Raw genomic sequence first — 22,959 nt, forward strand, 5'->3', positions numbered from 1 at the left:
TTATCAATCACATAGCAATTGATTTTGAGCCACTAGTTTTATCGAGTAAAGTAGAAGTTTCGGTTGCTGTTGTTCCACCAGTTGTTCCGGAAGTTGTAGTTCCAGTTGCTCCTACCGTGGTTCCACCAGTTGTTCCTTGAACAGTTACGTCTCCAGTAACTGTATTTCCGAACCCAACTCCAGTAATCCCTCCGGTAGTTCCAGAAACGTCACATCCATATCGTTTGTACATTCCACGGTACCTGAAACGATCGAAAATGCTGAATTAAATTCTAATTCCGAATTTCACCAGATTCCGAAGACTGTCCGACGTAAAACGTAGAACAATCCACCTCCAATTCCCAATGTGAGAAGTGTTCCAATCACAAATCCTATATAGATTCCCCAAGTCCACCATTTTCCTTCTAAATACGTGGCACTCGATTTCTCATTTGTTTCAAAAGCACTTTCAGCATCAATCAAATGAGCTGCATCTGGGATTGCACGTGGAGCAGCTAAAGTTGTTGTATGTGGAAGATTACTCGGTCCAACTGTAGTCGTCGTTGTAACAATTTCAGCTTGTTCGGCGTCAATTGGAGTGAGTGCTTGATCATAAAGAGCTCCTTGCGTTAGAGGTTTTGATGATAGAGCAACAGCATTTTCAACGTACTAAACAAAATATTAGCTACGAAAAGATTTCTTTTAACCTACTTTAGAGAAGATACCAGCCTTTTCTTTCAAGCAATTCTCGACAGGAAAAAAGAATGCGAGTTGAAGAGAATCAGCTGCGTTGAAACCAGCAGAATTACTCGAAACAATCTCTCGGTGATCATTTCCAATGTAGTATTCTGCCTGATCTTTTTTGTTGACTTCGATTCCGTATCCAAACTCGACAACTACTGGAGTTCCTTGATGATATGGAGACATCAGTTCAATCAGAGAAGATCGTCCCTTATTCGGCCAAACGACGATTCCACTCTTCACATTCACATCGATGATTTTACCTGGATCACATTTTGGAACCACATCATCCGAAGCAAAACCTTCTGGTGAAATACAGATACGGAAGGATGTACAAACAACCGTATCGATGGCAATCGAGATTTTGTATTTGGAATCCCTCGCTTTCATTTTCACAACCTTTCCGCTGTCACAAGTTGTGTCACATTTTTGGAACTGCAACCCGTTCATGTTGGTTTCAGTGCGGAAACTATATGGAGTTCGATCATAAGCAGAGGTACGCTGAAATAAGAGATTCACTATGATGATAGTAAGATGAATTGATCACCTCTCCATTGAAAAAGAATGGACGAATATTCCGAACAGATTCTCCTGGTTGAAGCCATCTTGGAACTTGAATATAGTCTTTGGTTTCGTATTTCTTGCCCGGATTCGTCGAGTAGCAGTGTGCTTCATTGGCAAACAGGACAGCTCCTGTAGGTCCCTGAATATATCAATGCTAATAAGAAACATACTTGAGCAACCAAATTCAATTATAATAATACAATCCCAGATTAACAAAATCTTGACCTAAAAGCCCCAATCTTGAAAAATATACCTTCAAATATCCAGCCTTCTTATCTTTGCATACGTTTGTCGCAGGGTTTTCTGGCTGACCCGACTTGACTGAAACACCCGGCACATGTCTCAATTCTGGTGGAAGGTTTGAACTCGATATGTTCGGAACAAAATACACGTTAATGTCCATTGTTCCCAAAATAGTATCACCAGCCTCGTAACTGTCACTCGAACAAGTGAACAATTCACATTCCTCGGTCAGTTTTCTATTGAGATTTCCGAAATCATGAGATTTTCCATCAGCTTTGATAATAACACGATGTGGTGATGGCTCACAAATCACATCGACCTCAATATGTGCGTTTGTGAATCGCTCATTCAGACTTTTGACTGTCTTCCTTCCACAAGTTGTGAAGGCATCTTTATCGGTCCCACCGAAATGGTTTCCGAACATTCCAAAATCGTCATTTAGTTTAGTGTTATCTGGCGAGAAACCAACGCCAACTGGTACGTACAAACTGGGAAGCGGATTCAAATTTGTCGATACGAGTTGATCACCTGTCACGTGGGAGACAGTGGACAGTAGGAGAAGTAACGAAAGGAGGTAAGGCGGCATTCTTGATTCCAGCTGTCCAACTGAAAATGGCTGAATGATTACTGTAACTGCAGAAACAACAAACCTTTCATAAAAATTGACAAGCCTGCTTTTCTTCCGTTTGGTTTCGAGTCGAAGTTTATTCGAATAGTGAATTCGTTTTCTAGAGCATTCCAGTTTTTAACGCTCTGGTTATTAATTATTCTGGTTTATTGAAAAGGTCGATTCACGTTTGAGACAAGAATTGTTTTTAATCACGTGAAACGGAAGTATGCAACAGACAAAAGCTAGTGTACAGTAATCCAAGAAAGATAGTTACTTCTTTTTTTCAGATCTAGGATAATCACAAATGTTTTAATGGATGCTACCGGAACTTTTTTGGTTTTATCCTATGAGTTGATATCTTTCAAAATCATGATTTGCTGCCTGCTAATTTCCATTGCTGGTAGATTTAAAATTTCAGTGCGAAAGGGATGCCGAAAACTTAATACAACTGTGAAGAAACGTTATCTGATCCTACATCATTTGTAAGACTGTTTGAACCATCTTGCATGTTTTGAATTAAAACAAGGAAACGCTTTGAATTGATTATCCACTACTAGATAACCATGCCCCTTCTCCAATTTTTTTCCAATTTTCCATATTCCATTTTCCATTTTCCAAAACCAGCCCATAGAGTTCTCAGAAGACATTACAGAGTATCTCTGAAAGTGTTGTGGTATTGCGAATGCGCTCCATCAATCGTTCACTCAAATTATTTATTCGTCATTCGCAGAAATTTGAAAAGAAAAAATCTCTATGCCTAATTCATAATATACAGAAAATGTTAAACTGGGAATCATATAAAATCATCGATCGATTATGCTCTTGTTTCGTGTTGTTTCATAGACCGGTAATCAACTGGGAAAAGGAACGAAAAGTAGGGAAAAGGGGGAAGAAAACGAAATGAAATGTCAGAGAGAAAAATGGGAAAAGTGGATGAACCCGTTTGAAAAGAACACAAAAATAACACAAATGAGGACTCGGGGAGGAGGGATTTTGACAAAACTGTAGAGTTAAACAAGAAGATCAATTAAATGTTGATTGGATTATGTTCACTGGAACTATGACATGAAGAGACGACTCCACTATCATTCGTTTCCAGGAAAAATTGTTCTTCGAGTGGTGCAAAAACATAGAGTGGAACTGTCCGATAGAGTGCATCTCGTGCATCACAACGACCCAGTTCCACGAGAATTCGACAAAGATTTCCGACACTGGCTTGCTCCGGATGGTGGATAGCCCACTCGTTGAGCAATTGATCGGTTCTTGATAGGGATTGACCGGTTGAATCGACCTAAAACAGAGAATTTGATAATGAAAAATAATTACTGGATCGAAAAGACACTTACATCTGGCACCTGATCAGTCAACTGAAGCTTGACCGCCAGAATCGACCAGTCTCTACCCATTGCATGTGGTGGATCCAAAAGACAAGCAAGTTCACAACGACTCGCCATTTGCAGGTCAGCCACGCCCACATCTATTCCAAGAGTCAGATGACGTGCGACGTCACACGAACCAAAACAGACAACATCGGTGAATAATTCTTCTTCGTCTTGGGTTCCTTTTACAGAAAGTGATTCTCTTTGTTGCATTTCCATCATTGCTTCCGGTGGGAATAGTGCTGGATTTTCGCGATGTTCTTTAAGATGTTTTGGGCTTATGAAATGTCGTTCGAGGCTTATTCCAGGGCCAACTTCAACAGCTGATTGCTCTACTAATGTGATGAGATCTTCCATGAAATAGAACATTGGTGTAGCAGTTTTCGAAGATCCACGCGCACGAATTTCAACGGCGTCTCCAACCATTCGGATAACGGCTTCCCGATCTTGAGACACGAGTTTAGAACATTCAGACCACTGATAAAGTTGGGTGTCTTTCGCTGTCTGAAACTCAAAAACTTTGAATATATGATCTCAATTTTTTCGTTTTTGAAATTTCAGAAATTCCCTAACTGAGATATTAGTAATTTTTTTAAAACTTAAAAAAAATCTAACCAACCTGATAAACATTAATACTCCTTCTCAAAGCCACTTGAATCCTTGGGAATGTACTGTGAAGGCTTCTTTCCATTCCCCTCATCGGAAGAATTCTCACTCCTCCATATACCGTATCTTCTTCTTTTTCTTTCAAAGGATCCGGTCTCCAAATGGAAGCAGGTGCTTCTGTTTGAATGAAAACTGGGAATTCGTGAGCACCAGTTCTGGCATCTGGAGCACAGAGTTGAAGAACTTCAAGTATTGCCATCAACTCTGATTGTTCTGGGATTTCTGGGAAGATTTTGGCGAGAGAGCTTGTGTGGTATGAGCCGTTCGGACTGGCTTTCGAAAGAAATTCTGCACTCAGAAGTTGACCAAGAATATGAGTTCCAAACCATTCAGGATTCAATACGACGTAATCAGAATCAGAAATATCGTTTCGAAGATACACGAGCTGAAAAAAAAGAAATGTTTCAGTGTGTTCGGATGTGCGGATGTAACATAATTTAACTATCATGACGATATCTCTATTCTCACCTCTCCAATTAACTGCAATTGCTGTACAATCTGTCGACAATGAGCATCTCCAGTCAACGGATTTATCTCGTTTCTGACCAATTGAATGAAATCTGGCCAAGTGATAACTGGGAAGTTTCCATGTTTCTTTCGAACCAAATTCAAATGTGACACTACAGTATCAAGAATTGCCAGTGGTTTCAAAAGTTTTGCCAGAATATTAGTTCTACTTTTTGCCAATTCCATCTTCAAAGTTTTCATTCCAATGCAAGATGGGTTTGTTGCATCCAAAAGAATTAACCGGTGATCCATATCGAAGTGCGTCTCGAAGCGAAGGCGTACTGTATTCAACATCGCTTCGATATCAGATGAAATGTATTCTCCATCTTGATTCTTCTGAGGGAATAACGTTGACGTGGCATGAGTTCCGACGATAATCACTTTTGAACGGCGAGAAGAGAATCCACAGTGACCTGAAACAATTATGTCTGTTTTGAAGTGATTTTTCAAGCTTACCAATTGGTTCGAATGGAGTCACTCTTCCTTTCAAGAAGTTCATCCAATAGAGAATTTGTTTGTATTGATCTTCAGTTGCGTCGTCTGCCCGATACAAGATCAAATGAATACAATCAGAGTTTCCAACAAAGTGATCATAACACGTATGCATTGGTTCATATCCACCGAATTCCCAAACTGAAAACTCTCCACATCCATTGATATTCACAGTTTGAACATCGATTCCTCGCGTGTATTGGGAATGAGGTGGCGCGTATTTGTTACTGATCGAATTCGATAATTCAAACGATGAATTGTTGTTGGATTCATTCACAAAAGATCCGTTTGCAGAATGTATTCCATCATCTTTCATTGAATTCGACGGACTGTAATGATCACTTATTCGACGAGATACTGATTCAAGGAAAGAAGAAATTCCGCGTGAAGAGTGAAGTGTTTGAACAAGACGAGTCTTTCCAGAAAGTGAGTGTCCGAGTAGTTTCAGTTTGATTCTTCGAAGAGAAGAGTCCAATGGATACAGTTGAGAAATGTATTCTTCGCGGGTTTCCTGCTGAAAATATACTTTTATGATTAGAGATTTATATCTTCAACATCATTGCGTGGACAAAAGTTTTTTAGAAAATCACTGACCGATTTCACCATTTTCAGCAATGAGTGAGCTTCTAATCTCTCTGCAGCAACTGCCACCAATTCAGCAGTCAGACCATCATCTCCTCTCAAGGTTACATCTGCACGAGCTAGAAGCAGAATTCTGATGATGTCCACGTGTCCATAATGAGCTGCTAAATGAAGTGCCGTCTTCTGGTTTGCATTGACTGCGTCAACATGAACAGCACAATGACAAAGTGTTTGAACTGCTTGAAGGAGACCGTGTTTGGCGGCAACGTGAAGAGCTGTATCGCCATGCTGAAATCGAAAATTTAAATTTTAGCAAAATGAGAAGGTACACAAATATACTCCAATATTCTTCACCAGAACTTACATTATCTGCGTGATTGATATCGCATCCATTTGTTATTAAAATGCTCGCAATATCTACACTTCCATTCTCCAATGCAATTATCAGCGCAGTCTTTCCATCTTGTTCAACTGCATCAAGCGGTGAATTTGCATCTAAAAGTGACTGAACACAATCCACGTGTCCGCGAGCAGCTGCCACATGTAGTGGAGTTTCTTCTCGCTGAAAATGCTCACTTTAGGATTCACACTTGCAATTCGTATTCTACAAGATTTTACTTCTGTAGCTGAGTCATTCTGTTTCCAAATTTGAAACATTGATGCCGTCCCGTTCCCCCTACGAAAAGGCTCATTTCTGGATTTACAGATTTTCAGATCTTTTTATCCGATAGCCAGGTAAACAAGTGTCGGAAAGAGGATTATTATGAAAAGGATTATCCGCATTTTCACAGAAAACTACTAAATCTCTTTTTTGTATTCACAAGTGGTATTCAATGAAAAATAAATGAGTGAAAAGGATAAGTACAAACTAATGAGATTACTGTGACGTTTCAATTACTTGAATTCTTAGATCATCTTTCGAAGATAACTTCTTATTCATGAAGTTTCCCAAATTGTCACCCTCAAATTGCATTATTTCATTTTTCCAAATAAATCTGAATCCCCATTTCTCCAAACACCAAGAGCTCTCATCATTCTATCTTCCCATGCCTCACCGCACACTCGCACAAATCCGGATGCTGTTCGGAAATGTCGTTTAGCAACTGAATGAAAGCTGTAGTTGATGAATATGCTGGGACACTTCCAAGTCTTGAGTATCGATCTTGTCCCGGATAGACAAAATCAGCGGCTCTTGGTCGGGGACTTTCAAAAAGATAACTGGCAGATGGATTAGTCAGAGGGTCAGAAAGATATGAGGAGAGAACAGATCCAGGCATTACAACAATTGTATTATCAGTGTCTGATTGGTATTCATCATCATCTTCGTCGTCTTCGTAATTATCATCATTATCGAAACTTGATGGATCCGTTTGAGTATTCGAACTGCTTTGAACTACACTCAATTTCTTGAATTCACGTGTGCATGACTTCTCTGTTTCTTTCTCCTCTTCTTCTGAATCATCTTCTTCTTCGGAATCCGATGGAAATCTATTATCTTTCTCTGGTAACCCGTTACTCTCCACAAATTCTTTCAGAGCTGTTTCAGTTGGATTCTGACTACGAGAGCTCTCTCTTGCACTCATTTCACGGTACATAAGTAGAGGATGGAGTCCTAGAAATATCTATAGTTTGGAAGTGTTAATAGGAGACGGTAAAAAATTGAATAAACGAAGGAAGAAATGAAGACGACCGAATACGAAACGAAGACCGGAGAGACTGAAATTTCAATAGAGTCGGTAATAGTTTCCGAAAATTGATGTGGTATCGAGACAAAAATTCACAAAAGTTATGAGTTTAGAACCAGATGATAAGAACTTTTCAAGAATATGATTCAAAACGAAAATGCTCAAAAATATGAGTTTCAGACTAAAAAGTAAAACATTTTTTAAGCTACAAAATGGGCCCAAATATTTTTTGAAAATGAGTCAATGAATTGGTCAATGAATAGAAACTGATTGAAGTTTTTGCATAACTATCCGAGGTTGACAATAGATACTAAGTAATTAAATATGGTTCAGATTGGAAACAAGACTACCAACAAAACAATCAAAAGTCGATTCCTCTCACAACTATAAAAGATGCTATTCCCAAGAATAGAAAGAGGAGGAAGCAGATGGATACATTTAAAAGCAAAGAGGAAGGCGAAAGAAAAGTTATGGAGTAGTACTTTAACGAGAAAAAAAGAATGTGTTTTGTATTGGAAGAGTAGTAAAAGAAGAAGAAGATGTAGATAGAAATATATGTATTATGAATGTGGATGCACCTGTCACCTGTCCCAAAAAGAGAGACTCAGGCAGTCAGAGTGAACGAATAGTGGGCGGAGACGAACGACCGAAAGCTTCTGAATTCAGAGAGAGGAGAGACGCAGAATGAGAGAGTGAATCCTTCTTTCACTCTGCAACGAAAAGAGATTTATGGTTGACCAAAAGTGGAGGAGAGAGGGTTGTCAGGGGACATGCTTCACAGCTTTTGTGCTTCTCTCTGCTATTCGATGAAGGGCTAGATAGAAAGGGTGGGAGAGAGAGAGAGAGAGTAAGAGCACCTGGGAAAGAGCAAATTGAGAATTTTGGAATCGAGGAAGGAGGTGTTGTACTAGTAGTTGGCATTTAGTATAGTTGAGCAATGGGATTCGACATTTTTTGAACAGAAAAAAGAGATGTTTCGAAACACCTTCATTCAACAATAGATGCTCTTTTTGAACTCTTCTCAAGAGTCTTATTCATTAATCATGATGTTTCCATTTCTCTTCCTCAATGAAATTATGTAAGATTTCTCATATCTGGATGAGATGACTCACAGTGGTGGGTGGAGAAGAAAGAAACGAAAATAGTATGTTTTCCCTATTTTTAATCCTCTCGCCGAGCCGAGAAACAATATATCGGAGGAAAAAGAGCTTGATGAGAAAAGTGGCATGTTTTTGAGTTGATTGAGAAAGGGAAATTGGGAGGAAGAACGAAAAGAAAAAGGGGAAACCCGGATATGTATGTACATATTTTACCAGAAAACGACATATGTCAAGAGGGAGGAACAGAAGGTGAGCTGGAAGAAGATAGAGGCGAACACAAGGTAAACGTTAAGTTGATGGAGGGAGAATATATCAGTATTTTTCTATCCTTATTCCCAAAATCATTATTTTATTTGTTCCGGTTTCCATCTTCCAAAGTTATTAACACCAGAACATAACTAATCTCTAATCCACTGAACTTCTTTTTTGACGTAATGTCTAGATATCACTTAACGGAAGTTTCTTTTTCTTCACGCCGTAATATCTGATTTCATCATCTAAAAATATTATTTCCGACGGAAGAAAAACGAGAAAAACTCAGGAATTCGAAAAGAACGAATTGGTCATACCAAGAATGAAGAATGACCGAGAAACCCTCGTTTCTCTCTCATTACTTATTCATCGAAATTTTCGAAATCGAAAGAGAAACCCACTCAAAAAGAGTCCGTTTCTGAATAAGAGAGTTCTTCCTATTGGAGACTAAGTTAGAGAAAAAGAGATAAAGCAATTTGTCAACAATTTTTGACAGATATCTTCCCGGAATCCTCCATCTCATTTTTCTTCAATTTGTAAAAGAGTAGAGAGCATTTGAAGAACATAAAACAAGTGTAAAGGGTGACGGGAACCTGTCATAAAATATGGGGAAAATACACAAAGGTTTTGAGAAAGATGAAATTAGGACCTTTAGAATCTGGATTTATAATTTAAAGACCATTACTTCTAAGGTTCGGTAAATAAAATTTTAGATCTGGCTCTCATTCTAAATCAATATTTCTGGAAACGTGCAACCGATATCAACGGAACCTTGAACTTCAAAATTTTAAAGCGCGTGGCCCCAGTCGTTTTACACATTATGCCAAATTTCTTCTGAAACCAAGAAAGACTCTCATCCCTACTCTAGAACCTCTACCCGGCTGCTACGCGAAATCAGACCAAGAAAAAGCAGATTGCCTGGCTTCTCATTTTGAAAAACAGTACCTGAATAAGTCCACCTCCCCGCTCAGCTTCCCAAACAACTTTAAGTCTAGCCAAACAACTCCCTGGATCACTGACAACGATCTGTTCAAACTAATGATGAAAAGCAAAAACTCCTCTACTCCTACTTCCGATGGCGTCCCTCATACCTTTATGAAAATGATCAGCCCAAGTATCTCCAGTCCCCTATCGCAAATATGTAACTTGACTATGTCTCGGGGTTCTGTTCCAAAAGTGTGGAAACACTCTTACATCCTTCCTCTCAATAAAACTGCTAAGCCCTCGCAACCGTCAGACTTCAGACCTATTTCTATCACTTCCCAAATATGCCGAATCTACGAAAGATTTCTATTGAAACAGATCATAGCGCATCTTGACTCAATCAACTTTTGGAGCGACGAGCAGCATGGTTTCCGCCCCAGGAGGTCTACAGTATCATGCATGTTAACCGCATTAAACGACTGGACAGATAATATAGATAGAGGTAACCAAGTAGACATTGTTTACTTAGATTATGCTAAAGCTTTTGATCGCGTACAACATGACTTACTACTAGCTAAACTTGTCGAAGTTAGACTGAATCCGTCACTAATCAGGTGGATCGATTCATTTCTTTCCGAGAGATATTTTGAGGTTAAGGTGGGAAAATCATATTCAGCTAAACGCAAGGCACTATGCGGAGTCCCGCAAGGTTCAGTCCTATCCCCCATTCTTTTCGGCATTTTCGTCAATGATGTCCCAAAAACGTTACCACCTGGAGTCAAATGCCGTCAGTTTGCAGACGACCTAAAAATTTATGCCTCCTTCTCCAACTCAGATTCTAACTCTCTTCCTAATCGTCTCCAATTAGCTATAGATTCTGTAATTCTATGGTCCAAAAAAGCAAAATTAGACTTGAACAATAGTAAAACCGAATGCATTACCCTAGGCAACAGAAGAGCTATGAATACCTACACTATAGACGGTAATACTGTTGGTCAGAAAACACTGATAAGAGATCTTGGGTTCCTCATAAGCCCCAAACTTGACTTCAGTGAACATTGGCACAAGGCCACCAACGCAGCTAAATTCCTCGTCTCCCAAATATTTACTAAATACAATAGTAACGACTCTAAAATCATGACTCTTTTGTATAAAACCTTCATTAGACCAGTTCTAGAGTATGGAACGGAAGTAAGCAGCCCGTACAAAAAATGCGATATCAGGGCAATTGAATCTATTCAAAATTCGTTCACACGCCGCCTCCTCAGCAGACAGATCGGGAGGTATCTTACACCATCCGACCCGGACTACTTGTCAGCCAATCAACGTAACGACAAATATGGCCTAGCCTCTCTGGAGCACCGCAGACAAACAACAGACTACAAAATGATTCTCAAAATGCAACTAGGCAAAATTGATATTAACACTGAAGACTTCTTCACGACCAACACATTCACTAAAACACGCAGTAACAACACATTCCACTGGAAAGCAGGAAAAACTAAAACTAGGCGCAACTTCTTTATTCACCGCACACTTAGCCGCGTTGCCATCAGCTCTGACCGACCGCCCATCTCTCCTAACTGATCCCACTACGATAGCTATTCTTTTGTCTTTTTCTTGGCATTTAACATCCCGTTTAACTCCTCCCCTGATGCTCATATTTTCTGTATATTCTTTTCTTTTCTTACTTTCACGATACTCGAGATCGTATTCAATAAATAAATAAATAAATAAAGAGAAACCCACTCAAAAAGAGTCCGTTTCTGAATAAGAGAGTTCTTCCTATTGGAGACTAAGTTAGAGAAAAAGAGATAAAGCAATTTGTCAACAATTTTTGACAGATATCTTCCCGGAATCCTCCATCTCATTTTTCTTCAATTTGTAAAAGAGTAGAGAGCATTTGAAGAACATAAAACAAGTGTAAAGGGTGACGGGAACCTGTCATAAAATATGGGGAAAATACACAAAGGTTTTGAGAAAGATGAAATTAGGACCTTTAGAATCTGGATTTATAATTTAAAGACCATTACTTCTAACAAGGGAATTGACTTTCCGTACCCGTTCAGAATTTTCTATAAACTTGCACACTGATAGTTTCGAGTCTGCTCTGAACAATGATGATAGTCAAAAAGTGCAAAACTCCCGAAAAAGTGGATTTTTTTGCTCCGAAAGTTTGCTCATTTTTCATCATAGAAAACGCGAGTGCCACTTTGGGAGGACTATCGGGTTTGTGAAGGTAACTAGCTGCCCTCTCGGTCAGCGGTTGAATGGCCACGTGGCAGAGTGGGGGACTGGTAGTTGGAAGGTCTGGGGATCGACTCCTTTCCCTTTTTCTTTTTTTTTGCTTTTTGAAAACCGACTGTGGAAAGTTAATTACAGCTTTTTCGATCTATTCTATGAAGTTTTTATTCCGTTTTGAACTATTTTCTACATTATCTGAACATTTGGAACAAAAAATTTTTTTGAGAAAATTTTGTGTTCTGATGATCATTCGTTCATCTTCTCATGGGCTACCCGCTCATTTTTGAAAGCTTGTCAACCAAATTTTCTCATCTACTCTCGAACCAGATATTTATTTAGAATGAATAAGGCCCTGTACAGCAAGAATCCGGCATACCTACTTAAAAACCATGATTCATTAAAGAATTGGCAAAGAGGAGTGTCCACCATGAACGAATGATCATGAGAACACAAAATTTTCTCAAAAAAATTTTTTGTTCCAAATGTTCAGATAATGTAGAAAATAGTTCAAAACGGAATAAAAACTTCATAGAATAGATCGAAAAAGCTGTAATTAACTTTCCACAGTCGGTTTTCAAAAAGCAAAAAAAAAGAAAAAGGGAAAGGAGTCGATCCCCAGACCTTCCAACTACCAGTCCCCCACTCTGCCACGTGGCCATTCAACCGCTGACCGAGAGGGCAGCTAGTTGCCTTCACAAACCCGATAGTCCTCCCAAAGTGGCACTCGCGTTTTCTATGATGAAAAATGAGCAAACTTTCGGAGCAAAAAAATCCACTTTTTCGGGAGTTTTGCACTTTTTGACTATCATCATTGTTCAGAGCAGACTCGAAACTATCAGTGTGCAAGTTTATAGAAAATTCTGAACGGGTACGGAAAGTCAATTCCCTTGTAAGGTTCGGTAAATAAAATTTTAGATCTGGCTCTCATTCTAAATCAATATTTCTGGAAACGTGCAACCGAAACTTTTGCAGGAAAAGATAATACGTTTGTATATGTACAATACATAACATAATCAAGTCACCAACAACCTGCAAACACCAACTGAATGCCCCGGAATCTATCAAAATGGAACGTAAAAGCGATACATTCTCCTAGTCTCTTGTCCATTCACATATGTATCCAATCATTTTTCCCATCCAATTATAATTGTGTCCCGATACACTTTCACTTTCAAATGACACTCTACTTCATCTGAACAGACGAAAAAAACGAAGAATGACTCACAATATTTCGGAGATGTAGAGGTGGGGAGAGACAGACAAGAAGCGGCACAATACGGGGGTTGATACTGTCTGCAGCCAAATGGAGTACCGTATCTCCAACCTGAAAATACTGACAATTTCTCGACAGAATATTTTTGATTCTACTTACAGAATTGGGTAAATCAAGCCTGGGTCTCAATGATAATAACAGGCGAACAACTCTGGTGTCTGCGGATTCTACTGCACAATGTAATGCAGTTTCTCCCTTTTTATTTGTTGAATCCACGTCTACTTTCTCATTTGCCACGTATCCAGCTACAGTGTGCTGAGCGAATCGGCATGCCACGTGGAGTGGAGTATCCCAATTATCGTCTCTTGCACATATGTTTCCTCCTTTCATGTGAAGATAATTGAATACTTCAGCATGACCGTATTTCGCTGCACAATGCATTGCAGTTGTTCCAATTGGTTCCGATGAAGAATTTGCATTAGATTTAGATCTTCTCACAGCATTTGGAAGGAGTTTATGAAGAGCTGAGAGTTTGTGAAGGGCTCGAAGATTGCCTTCTTCTGCACAAATCAATGTGCAACTAGCCACGAGATCTTCTGGGTCAAACCGTCCATCTCCAATCCTTCTGGAAGTTTTTGACGCCTTCAGAAGAACCATAACTAATTCAACACATCTTTTCCATCTTTGTCTTGTTTTAAAGGATTGTATATGAGATATTGTGATACAGGATGCTTTTCTGATATCAATTGCATTTCCTTCTGGTCCACGAATCCATGGATGTTGAAGACATTCTTCTACTGTAGCTCGTTGATCTACATCTCTTACGAAAAGCCGAGAAATGAAATCTTTTGCATGTTTGGACGTGTTCTTAAAGTATCGATCGGAGAAATGATACCGTACTCGAGTGATATTGGAAAAGGTCTCGTCCCGATTGTCACCAAGGAATGGAGAGCCACCGGATAACCTGAAATATATTTCATTCACACAAATATTTCCTTTTTAATCCAAAAACATACAAAATATAGGTGACAACTCCAACAGCCCACATATCAGTCGCCGGTGACAATGGTTCATAATTGACGACTTCTGGAGCAACGAATTCAGGAGTTCCAACCATATCTTTCACAGTTGCACCTGGTTCAATTTCTCTTGATAACCCGAAGTCAATAATCTTGATATGTGATTCTCCTCTCTGTTTCAACATGACGTTCTCTGGTTTTATATCCAAATGGACAACATGAAGAGAGTGAAGGTGTCGTACTGCCAGTAGAATCTGTTTGATGAATGCAGCTGCTTCCACTTCATCAAGGCATTCTTTGGCACATACGTGATCGAATAGTTCACCACCGGACACTCTGGAACAATGAAAGTTAGATGATTGAAGGATGATGCAGTAATTTTCCGAAATCATATAGAAGATACGCTTCTGTAAAAGGATTTTGTCTATTTCTCAAAACTCTGATTGACGGGTTCAAAAGCGTACTTTGTTTGTTCGGATTGAACAACATCTCACTTGAACAATTTAAAAGCATGAACAACAGTAGTATAGAGAACTGAGAGTCTAAAATATTACTGAAAAATAGAGAAAATTCCCCTGAAAGACTATTATGAACATATCAGTTACGCCTTTAGGCACAAACGGCAGAGTCTTTCAATAATACTTATTTATTTATTTTGATTCGAGATGAAGGGCAAAGAGCCACTGATACAACCGAAGTGAACTACAAAAAGATATAGAAACAATTTGATGGGCCGATTCTGGAGGACTTCAATTTAGAAATCATCTGAAAATGAAACTTTAAAAACTTACAATTCCAGAACAATAATGACATCGCTTGCTGTTTCATAAACTGCATGTAATTCAACAACATTTGAATGTCCTCTTATCTTCTGAAGAACTCGTACTTCTCTTTCAATATTCTGCCTTGTGACTCCTCTTCGAGAAGTCGCATATCTCCTCTTTTTGATAAATTTTGCTGCATATCGTTCACCGGTTTTACGATCTTTCACCCGACGGACCACTGCGAATTGACCACTGAAAATCACTGTTTAAAGTGGAATTTATTTTTTTTAATTTATGTTCTTGAGACGCTATTTGTTTATTTGTTTGAAGAAATCTGAAGACTAATGAGCTAAAATTTTCAAATAAATCTACAGTTTTTAAAAATCTTTTTCGACCTCTCCCATGCAATTCCGGATGTTCTCTAAACCACGTTTGCAACAAAAATTAGTTGCAATAAAACAACGGAAATAAGTTCACATTTCTTTTCTTCAAGTAGACAATGTTCTTCTTTTTTTTACATTTTCTGATTCTTCTTTACAACATTTTCGCGTCTTCCTCAAGAAATCTATTGTTTAGAGAAAGAGAAAAAGACCGCAAGAATGTCGTTCGAGAGGGAAAAAGAGGAAGAAAGGGGCAGTCGTTAAGTAGTTAAGAAAGAGAATCTTGTCGAAAAAATGGATCTAAAAGTGATCGGAAGTTTGAACACAAATCTTGACGATTAAATCAATTTGATTCATGCAGCTTTTATGAAATTTGAAAGCGATTCTCTACAGGTTCCAATGCAAATGCAGTAAAAAGTTTTAAAAAATACTATAAATTTCGAAAGTTCTCACCTTCCAAGTTCGGTTTCTATGTCAAAAACGTCTTCGAAAGGGGTGTCATCGAAGTGAACATTTGAAGAAGTTGCTGAGTTATTGACGTCATCTGACATTCTGACACATCTAACTGAAATAAAATTAAATGAATTAATGAAATTATACCAAAAGAAGATGTCAAGAATGCTTAAACTGAAAAAGATAATGAAGAGTAAAAATCAAAAAGACATGTGGGAATGGAAGAAGAAGAAAAGAAGGAACAGGAGGGAAAAAGAAAAGAGGAAAATGAGAGAAAATGAGTGTATTTGATGGAATTGGATCAGCTGTGAGAGATATCTAATGGATTTGAGACGCAGATTGAAAAACTAGGAAAAAGTTACTGTTTCTGGAATTCTGTACGAGGATTCATGAGAAAACTATGAAAATTTTTGAAACCAGTATTGTTATATCCGTAAAAGTCAAAAATAGTCTCATCAAAATACCTTGCAAGAGATCTATTGGGTAATAATTCTAAATCTTTACTATTAACAAACACCAAATTCTGTGTGTATGTGTGTATGTCGCCGATCCTACCGCCCTTCCTACTGAACCGATTTTCTTCGAACTTGGACCAAAAGATCAGAAATTTTCCCCTCGCAATGCCCGTCTATTTTTTTTAGTTAGAATAAGTCTCAGCTAGGTCACTAGGTGAAAAAACATGGGTTTCAAGCCATTCAGTGGTTTTCGTTTCCGAAATAGGGAAATAGGAGTTCACGGGGGAAATAATTATAGAACTTTTTCATTCTTCAAATGAATTCATTTCTTCAAATTTTCAACACGGGTGATGTAGAAAAAGAGGTTGAGCAGCCGTTAGGCTGTGTTAACCGACTGGTATTGAAAATTTTCAAATTTAAGATTTATGGTTCAACTAGAATACTCTAAATGAATGATCAAAAAACATTCAGAATATCCGAAAGTTATACAACTGAGAACCTAGTATGAATCAATTCCAAACCTTCCAAATATCACAAAACTAAAACAAAAGAAGAAGAAGAAGTCATCAGAAATCATATCAAGTGCTTCCTCTTCTTCATTTTCTTTCCGTATCGTAACATAACACTTGTCCTCTTTCTAAACACAAAAACCAGTACAATAAATTTTCGGCAAAAAGAAAAAAAAGCAAAAAAAGAAAGATATGAAGAGAAAAAAGTGACGACAGAAGATAGAATAAAGAGGCATAAAATAATGCTTCTAGATATCTATTACGCCTTTTTTCATAACAATTTATGACTCTACTCATATCGGAAAAATAGAATCAGAAGGTACAATTTGGATAAAAAAAGACAGAGGGATTTGGAATTAGAGTAAAGAGCCTGGAAATCAGAATCCAACATTATCCATCAAAATCACTTCATGTTCATTATTATTATTGATATGAAATATGAGATGAAGTGATAATATCTCCAGACAAGTTGCTCCAGAAGAGAGAGAAAAGCAACAGAAATGTGTAATATGTTTTGGAGAAGGAAGGAAATGATTGACTGACTGGGATATAAGAAGAATGAAGAGTCAGGAGAAAAGGATGGATGATATTTTGACATTGTTGGATAGATACCCAAGGGATAAAGAAAGAATAGAATGACACTATTTTGAACACTTTCTTTTTTCAAAGAGGTCAAAAATTAGGATGAAGGTTTTTATTTTATCTTGAAGTACTGGCTCAGAAGATCTATTGCATAAAGCGGAAACTTCATAAATGTGTCGAGAAATGTATCGGAAAACTCAGAAAAACTGAACTCGAAACACATTTTGGTATTTATGAGATCAGTTACCAGATATTAACCTGGCTCAACCAAGAAATATAGTCAGTCGAGTAGCCTTTCAAGCATTAAATAACTGGGACAATGGTCAAGATAGCAGGGAAAATAAAATAAAAGGCGGGTTGATGAAGAAAGGAAAGAAGCATGAAAATAAAAGTGATAAGAAAATATTTTTGTCATCAATTTTCTCGGTTGACTTGAACGAGAACAAACCATCTGCAATCATCAAGAATTGCAAATGAGAAATTTATAAAATTAAAAAGAGAGAAAGAGATAGAATGGCTATTTAGGAAATTGAAATGACCAGTAGAAATATGATGGAGAATTAGGAGAGTAACTAGAGAAACTGATAAGCTTTTCCACTCTCTCTCCTGACCGTTTAGACCGAAACCGTTCTCTTTGTTTGACTGTTTTCTCTCTTTGCTTTCTTGGCTACCGGATTTGGTCAGTGTTCTGCCTCGCATACGGAGAGAACTTTTCGGCAGAATACATGAACGGATTGGAAAGAAAAAGAGAGAGAAAAGAGCTCTGTTTGTCAGTTGGTGACGAAAGGAAAGCTCCCCTCCGAAACAGCACAAAAACATGGAGAAGAGACGATTTGTATGTTTCCGAAAAGAAGGCAAAACGGTGTACAGAGAGTGAAAGAATAAGAAGAAAACAAGGAAATGAACATAGAGAAATAGAAGAAGAAAAGGACAAGTGTGTAGGCTCAAGAGCTAAATTGATGAAAATCATAGACGGAAATTTCATGGAATCTCGACCGTTCATGGGATAGTACTGTAGAGCTGGACTGTGATCATAATTTTGAGAGATTGTGAACTAAAAGAAACTTGATTAGACAATCACAGAAATTTGAATCAAAAACTTGGAGAAAAATGAAATTAAACTTGACTCGAGAACATCCGCAGTTTTATATGAAACTTGCCAAAGAAAAGCTGTAGAACTTCTTCCAAGACTTATCTCTCAAAGAAAGTCCATTACATGTCAGGATAAGTATCACAGTACAGTTCACTTAGCTACAGCCCAAAAGATCATTTGGGGAATACAAAACCCAGAAAGTATATATTAAACAAGAATGATTTCTATTGCAACCTAGTGAAAAGTTAGAAATCTGTTGATAATGAAAAGATTCGATATTTTAACATCTAGATGACAGTAAATTGTTACGAAACATACAGAAATAGGTCAAACAGACATGGGGATGATCAAAAGGAGTCTAGAGAGTAAGAGATAAGGAAAAATCAAATAGAAGGCTTCTTTTCATTTCAAAAAGTCCAAAAGATGTGAGGATGTTATCGTTTTAGAAGACTTCTGATTTGTGGAAAAGTTTAGAGAAGAAAATGAAATTTTAATAATCGAACGAATTAAAGTTTTCGTTTTATTTTTTGGTGGTCTCTGAGCATACAGGATTTAAACTATGGATTAAAGATTTGCCCGGAAGTGAAATACTTTGCAGAAAAACAAATAATAAGGAGATAAGGGAAAGTCGAATAACGTCTTCGGAAGTCTTACTGAAACTTTCGTAAACGAAAAGTCAATTTTTTGGAAACTGAAAATTTTCCAGTTCTACCGTACCCCTGTTTGTTAATTTTTCTTTTAAAAAACCGCACTTCTAAATAACAACTATACGATTAAATTTGAAACGGTAAATAGAAAATGAAACAAGGTCAAAATTTTACGAAGCGTTATGAAAATATTTTCAACGCAAATCAAATCATACAAGCTGTTTGTATGATGAATGTTTGACATGACCACCATGTAAAAAACGATGAATCGAGGAGAGAGTGTGGGAATTAGAGAGACGAAGAGAGTCAGACACGAAAACAGGTTCATTTAGGCAAGTGACAAGATGATGACGATGATGTTCATAATTCGACGAAAAGTGAAATTCGATTCGAAATTGAGTGAAATCGAAAAAAGAAGAAGAGAACAGTATGGGATAGAGAGAGTATGGAAAATAGAGAGACACTAGAGAAAATAGAAAGAGAAAATGTTAATTTTCATCGGAATTTTTGGGTTGTTTGAGTGATATTTTTATGTCGGGACACGTAGTATTCCGTTATCAGTTTTTGGTCAAAAAGGAAAGATTGGGGAGGTTTTTGGAAGTGGAGGGAGTGAGTTTCGAATGGAAATTTGTCATCGAAAAATTCCTGGAAAACGGTAATAGTTTTCAGTTTCAGAAGAGATAAAACTCTAAAAAAACAAGGAAGGAGTTCAGTGAAACGATTAAATACAACCAAATGGAAATTAATCAAATTAGACAGAAAATTTTTGAAAATTAAGTAGTCTGTGGAGTGAAAACTGAATTCACAATTGACTCATCAACCTTCTTTTCCGTTTCCTCTCAATTCAATTCTCCTTTTTTAGTAAGGGTTTGAGAATAAGAAAAAGAGAAAAAACTAGATAAATCAAAAAGATTCCAATCTTTTTTCTTCCACCACATTCCTCCAAAAACCTATTTTCCTTTTTCGTTACAATGACATTTCAAATCCTTATACCTTTTTTTGAATCAAAAAGAAATGAAGAAACAAAGGGAGTGTCGAATGTGAAAATTAAGGTCAAGGTGGACCAAAAATTGATATTCTAACTCCATGAACAATAATTCAGAGACAGATTTTTTTAAAACATAAATTTCTCAAGTTTGCATGAATTCCAGTTTCTAGAGTTTCCCACTTGAGCTATACCAACGCTTTCCGTGCCATTGAGCATTGGCACAACTTAAAAACTTTTTTCAAAAACTCTGACAGGGAAGTTTTGATTTTCGGTAAAACGCAATATCTGAAAGAAACCCAAAAAAACTCAAAAATTAAAAATTAAAACTTTCAAATGGACTTTTTGACACACATCAAGTTTGGAGACATTTCATCTAAAATTCAAAGCAAATCTACTTTTTTCTTTACTTTTTCCAATTTCTTCCAAAAACCGAAAATCAAAAGCGTTCTTATCTCAATGTAACGAACGATATCGGAAAGGGGAATTCGGAACGGAAGAAAAGTAAAAATAAGAGAGAGAAATAATCTGAAAGTCAACATGTCATCAGGATCTAGATGTCTATATCTCTCCTCTTTTTGTATTCACAGACAGACACTCACTTGCTTTTTCTCGTTTTTTTCACATTCGTCTACTTTTTTCATCGGGCCGATTTGTTTGACCAATACGTTTTTCTCTGCATCTCTCTGATTTGGATATTCTTTCTCTCGGGACAATTCTGAGACCATCTCAAGTGGTGAAAACTTAGTGACACGTCATAAAATGGAGTGGATCATGGAAGGATTAAAAGGTGAATTATCGAATCGAGAGGGGTAGAGAAGAACGATTTGCCACACGACTATTCTCACTTTTTCAGTCATCCTAGATAGCGAAAAATAGAAAATTCAAGTTCAAAGGGATAATCACATGACACAAAAACTGTAGAGCAGTTTAAAACAGAAAACATTCTTGCTTAATTTTAAGAACAAGGTTCCTTTGGAATAACAGTTAAACTATTGTTCAGAAACATAGAGTGTAGTATTCTGAAACAAATACATACCATATCAAGTAAGTATGAAAAAGATTCTAGACGCAGACGGAGAAAGAAAGAAAGAGAAGTTTCTGCTACCGCAAGAATTACTTAGTTACGGTCTGCTGAATGAGGTCAAGAAAGGGAAATAGTGGATGGAAGAGAGAGGATTTAGAGAAAAAGAGAAAAGCGAAAGAGATACAAAAAAGAAGATGAAGAACATGAGAAATTGAGGAAGTGAATCGGATGGATAAAAGTAAAAAGTACTGGATTGGTAGGATGGAAATGGTATAATGCATAATGGCTGAAACTGAGATGAACTGTTTCCTTTTGAAAATTTATTTGTAAGAAGTGGTAAGACTCACCAAGAATAGAGACTCATAGTAAAAAATTGCAAACTTTTTTATAATCAAAAATATTTGAAAACTGTCGTTAAATATTTAAATTCTGATAGAAAGCTAAAAAAATTACAGAATAGTAATGCTAAATCATTGAAAATGCTGATATTCCAGGAGTACACAAAAACAAGTTTTTATCCAAAAAAGACCCAAAACACACAGATTCCGTATATAAGAACAAAGTAGAGTAAAACCCAAAGAAATTTCCGTTTTCTTCATTCCTCCGTTCTGCTAAGTGCCTTTCTCTTCCTTTACTTCTCGTCACTTTTTCCCGTTTTACTACTAAAAAGGTTCTCATCATCCACTCTTTTCTTTTTTTGTTTTTTTCCAAAAACTCATGGATTCCTTTTTTAGAAAAATACTTGGTAAATCGAGAATTCGGAAATTTAGGACTTCTTCTGTGTACTGAAAGAAATCATCTCTTGAAATTTTGAAAAATTCTCTAAACTGTCGAAAATTAAGAGCTACCTGGTTGATCAGCTTGTAACTTTTGAACTTCACAGATCTAATAAAAATTGTATGAATACAGTTGAACCAGACAATCGAAAAGAAGAAGCAAAATAATGATGAGAAGAGGAAAAAGAGGAAAATGAGAAGTGTATTATGAAGAGAAAAAAAATGGAAAAGAGAACTAGTTTGTTTCCGCTTTTTTGCCTCATGACAGCAGATTCAGAAGCAGAAAAAAGAAGAAGAGAGTACTGTAATTACAGAGAAACATATAGTACATTAATGATATTGTTAAGCTTTAGAGACATGATAGATATCTGGATTAATTCACTTGTTCTAGTGGAGAATATACAACTTCTAGGACACTATTTGATTCAAAATTTAAAAAGTTTTAACCGACGGTAGAGGAATCGCAAAATCATTCTGTGTGGAATTTGTCACAGCAGACACTCTTTGACGTTGTCTCTTTTATACCAGAAAAAGATCCGTCCTACCTGAAAAATGAGAAACCACGTGGTCTACCATCTACAAGTTTCTCAAAGCCAGCAACTCCTCCCGACTAAAAATAACTCATTTTGCAAGGAAAACCCCCTCTTCGAAATTAGTGATTCCAGAATCCAAGTTATTTTTATAATTATTTTAAGAAAAAGATCTTCGATCATGACTTTGAAAAATTTATTGCAACGTTAAAAGACCAAATTAGTTGATAGAAGAAGGATACTGTAACTGAGAAAAGAATTTCAGAAAATCCAAGTTTGAATATGAGATCCAACGATAGAAACCATTCGGAAGGTGGTTTCTTGTCTTCCTCTTTTTGGCGCAAATGACTAGTCGACAAGTGGAAAATAAATTGGAAGAAATGGAATTGATTCATCGAAAAGAGGAGAGAGACGAAGGACTCTTCTTATTAGGAAAATGAATGGGAAAGGACAGGAAGAAAAAGGAAAAAGAAGGAAAAGGTAAAAGAAGAAGAAGGTCATTTGGAATTACAAGGTAGCTTGTCACTCACAGAATTGAATCAAAAATGGAATGAACAT

The 22,959-nt window shown here is 37.2% G+C and overlaps 2 protein-coding genes across 2 annotated transcripts; both read right to left on the minus strand.

Annotated features, from left to right (window-relative positions):
* Positions 1-7: 7 nt before the first annotated feature.
* Positions 8-2,113, minus strand: GCK72_002005 (uncharacterized protein; the record flags this gene model as incomplete). The annotated part of the gene is made up of 5 exons (XM_003114826.2): positions 8-242; positions 290-648; positions 691-1,221; positions 1,268-1,423; positions 1,538-2,113. 5 exons carry the CDS (start codon positions 2,111-2,113, stop codon positions 8-10), a joined length of 1,857 nt encoding a protein of 618 aa, XP_003114874.2.
* A 1,051-nt stretch (positions 2,114-3,164) lies between these two features.
* On the minus strand, positions 3,165-15,895 carry GCK72_002006 (uncharacterized protein; the record flags this gene model as incomplete). The annotated part of the gene is made up of 13 exons (XM_053723220.1): positions 3,165-3,428; positions 3,484-4,020; positions 4,136-4,567; positions 4,651-5,102; positions 5,146-5,695; positions 5,776-6,051; positions 6,128-6,325; positions 6,819-7,385; positions 13,194-13,292; positions 13,341-14,145; positions 14,198-14,536; positions 14,992-15,216; positions 15,798-15,895. The coding sequence occupies 13 exons, from the start codon at positions 15,893-15,895 to the stop codon at positions 3,165-3,167; spliced, it is 4,842 nt and encodes a 1,613-aa protein (XP_053591865.1).
* Between the last annotated feature and the right edge of the window lie 7,064 nt (positions 15,896-22,959).

Source organism: Caenorhabditis remanei, chromosome I, assembly GCF_010183535.1.
Source record: "Caenorhabditis remanei strain PX506 chromosome I, whole genome shotgun sequence".
Taxonomy (NCBI): domain Eukaryota; kingdom Metazoa; phylum Nematoda; class Chromadorea; order Rhabditida; family Rhabditidae; genus Caenorhabditis; species Caenorhabditis remanei.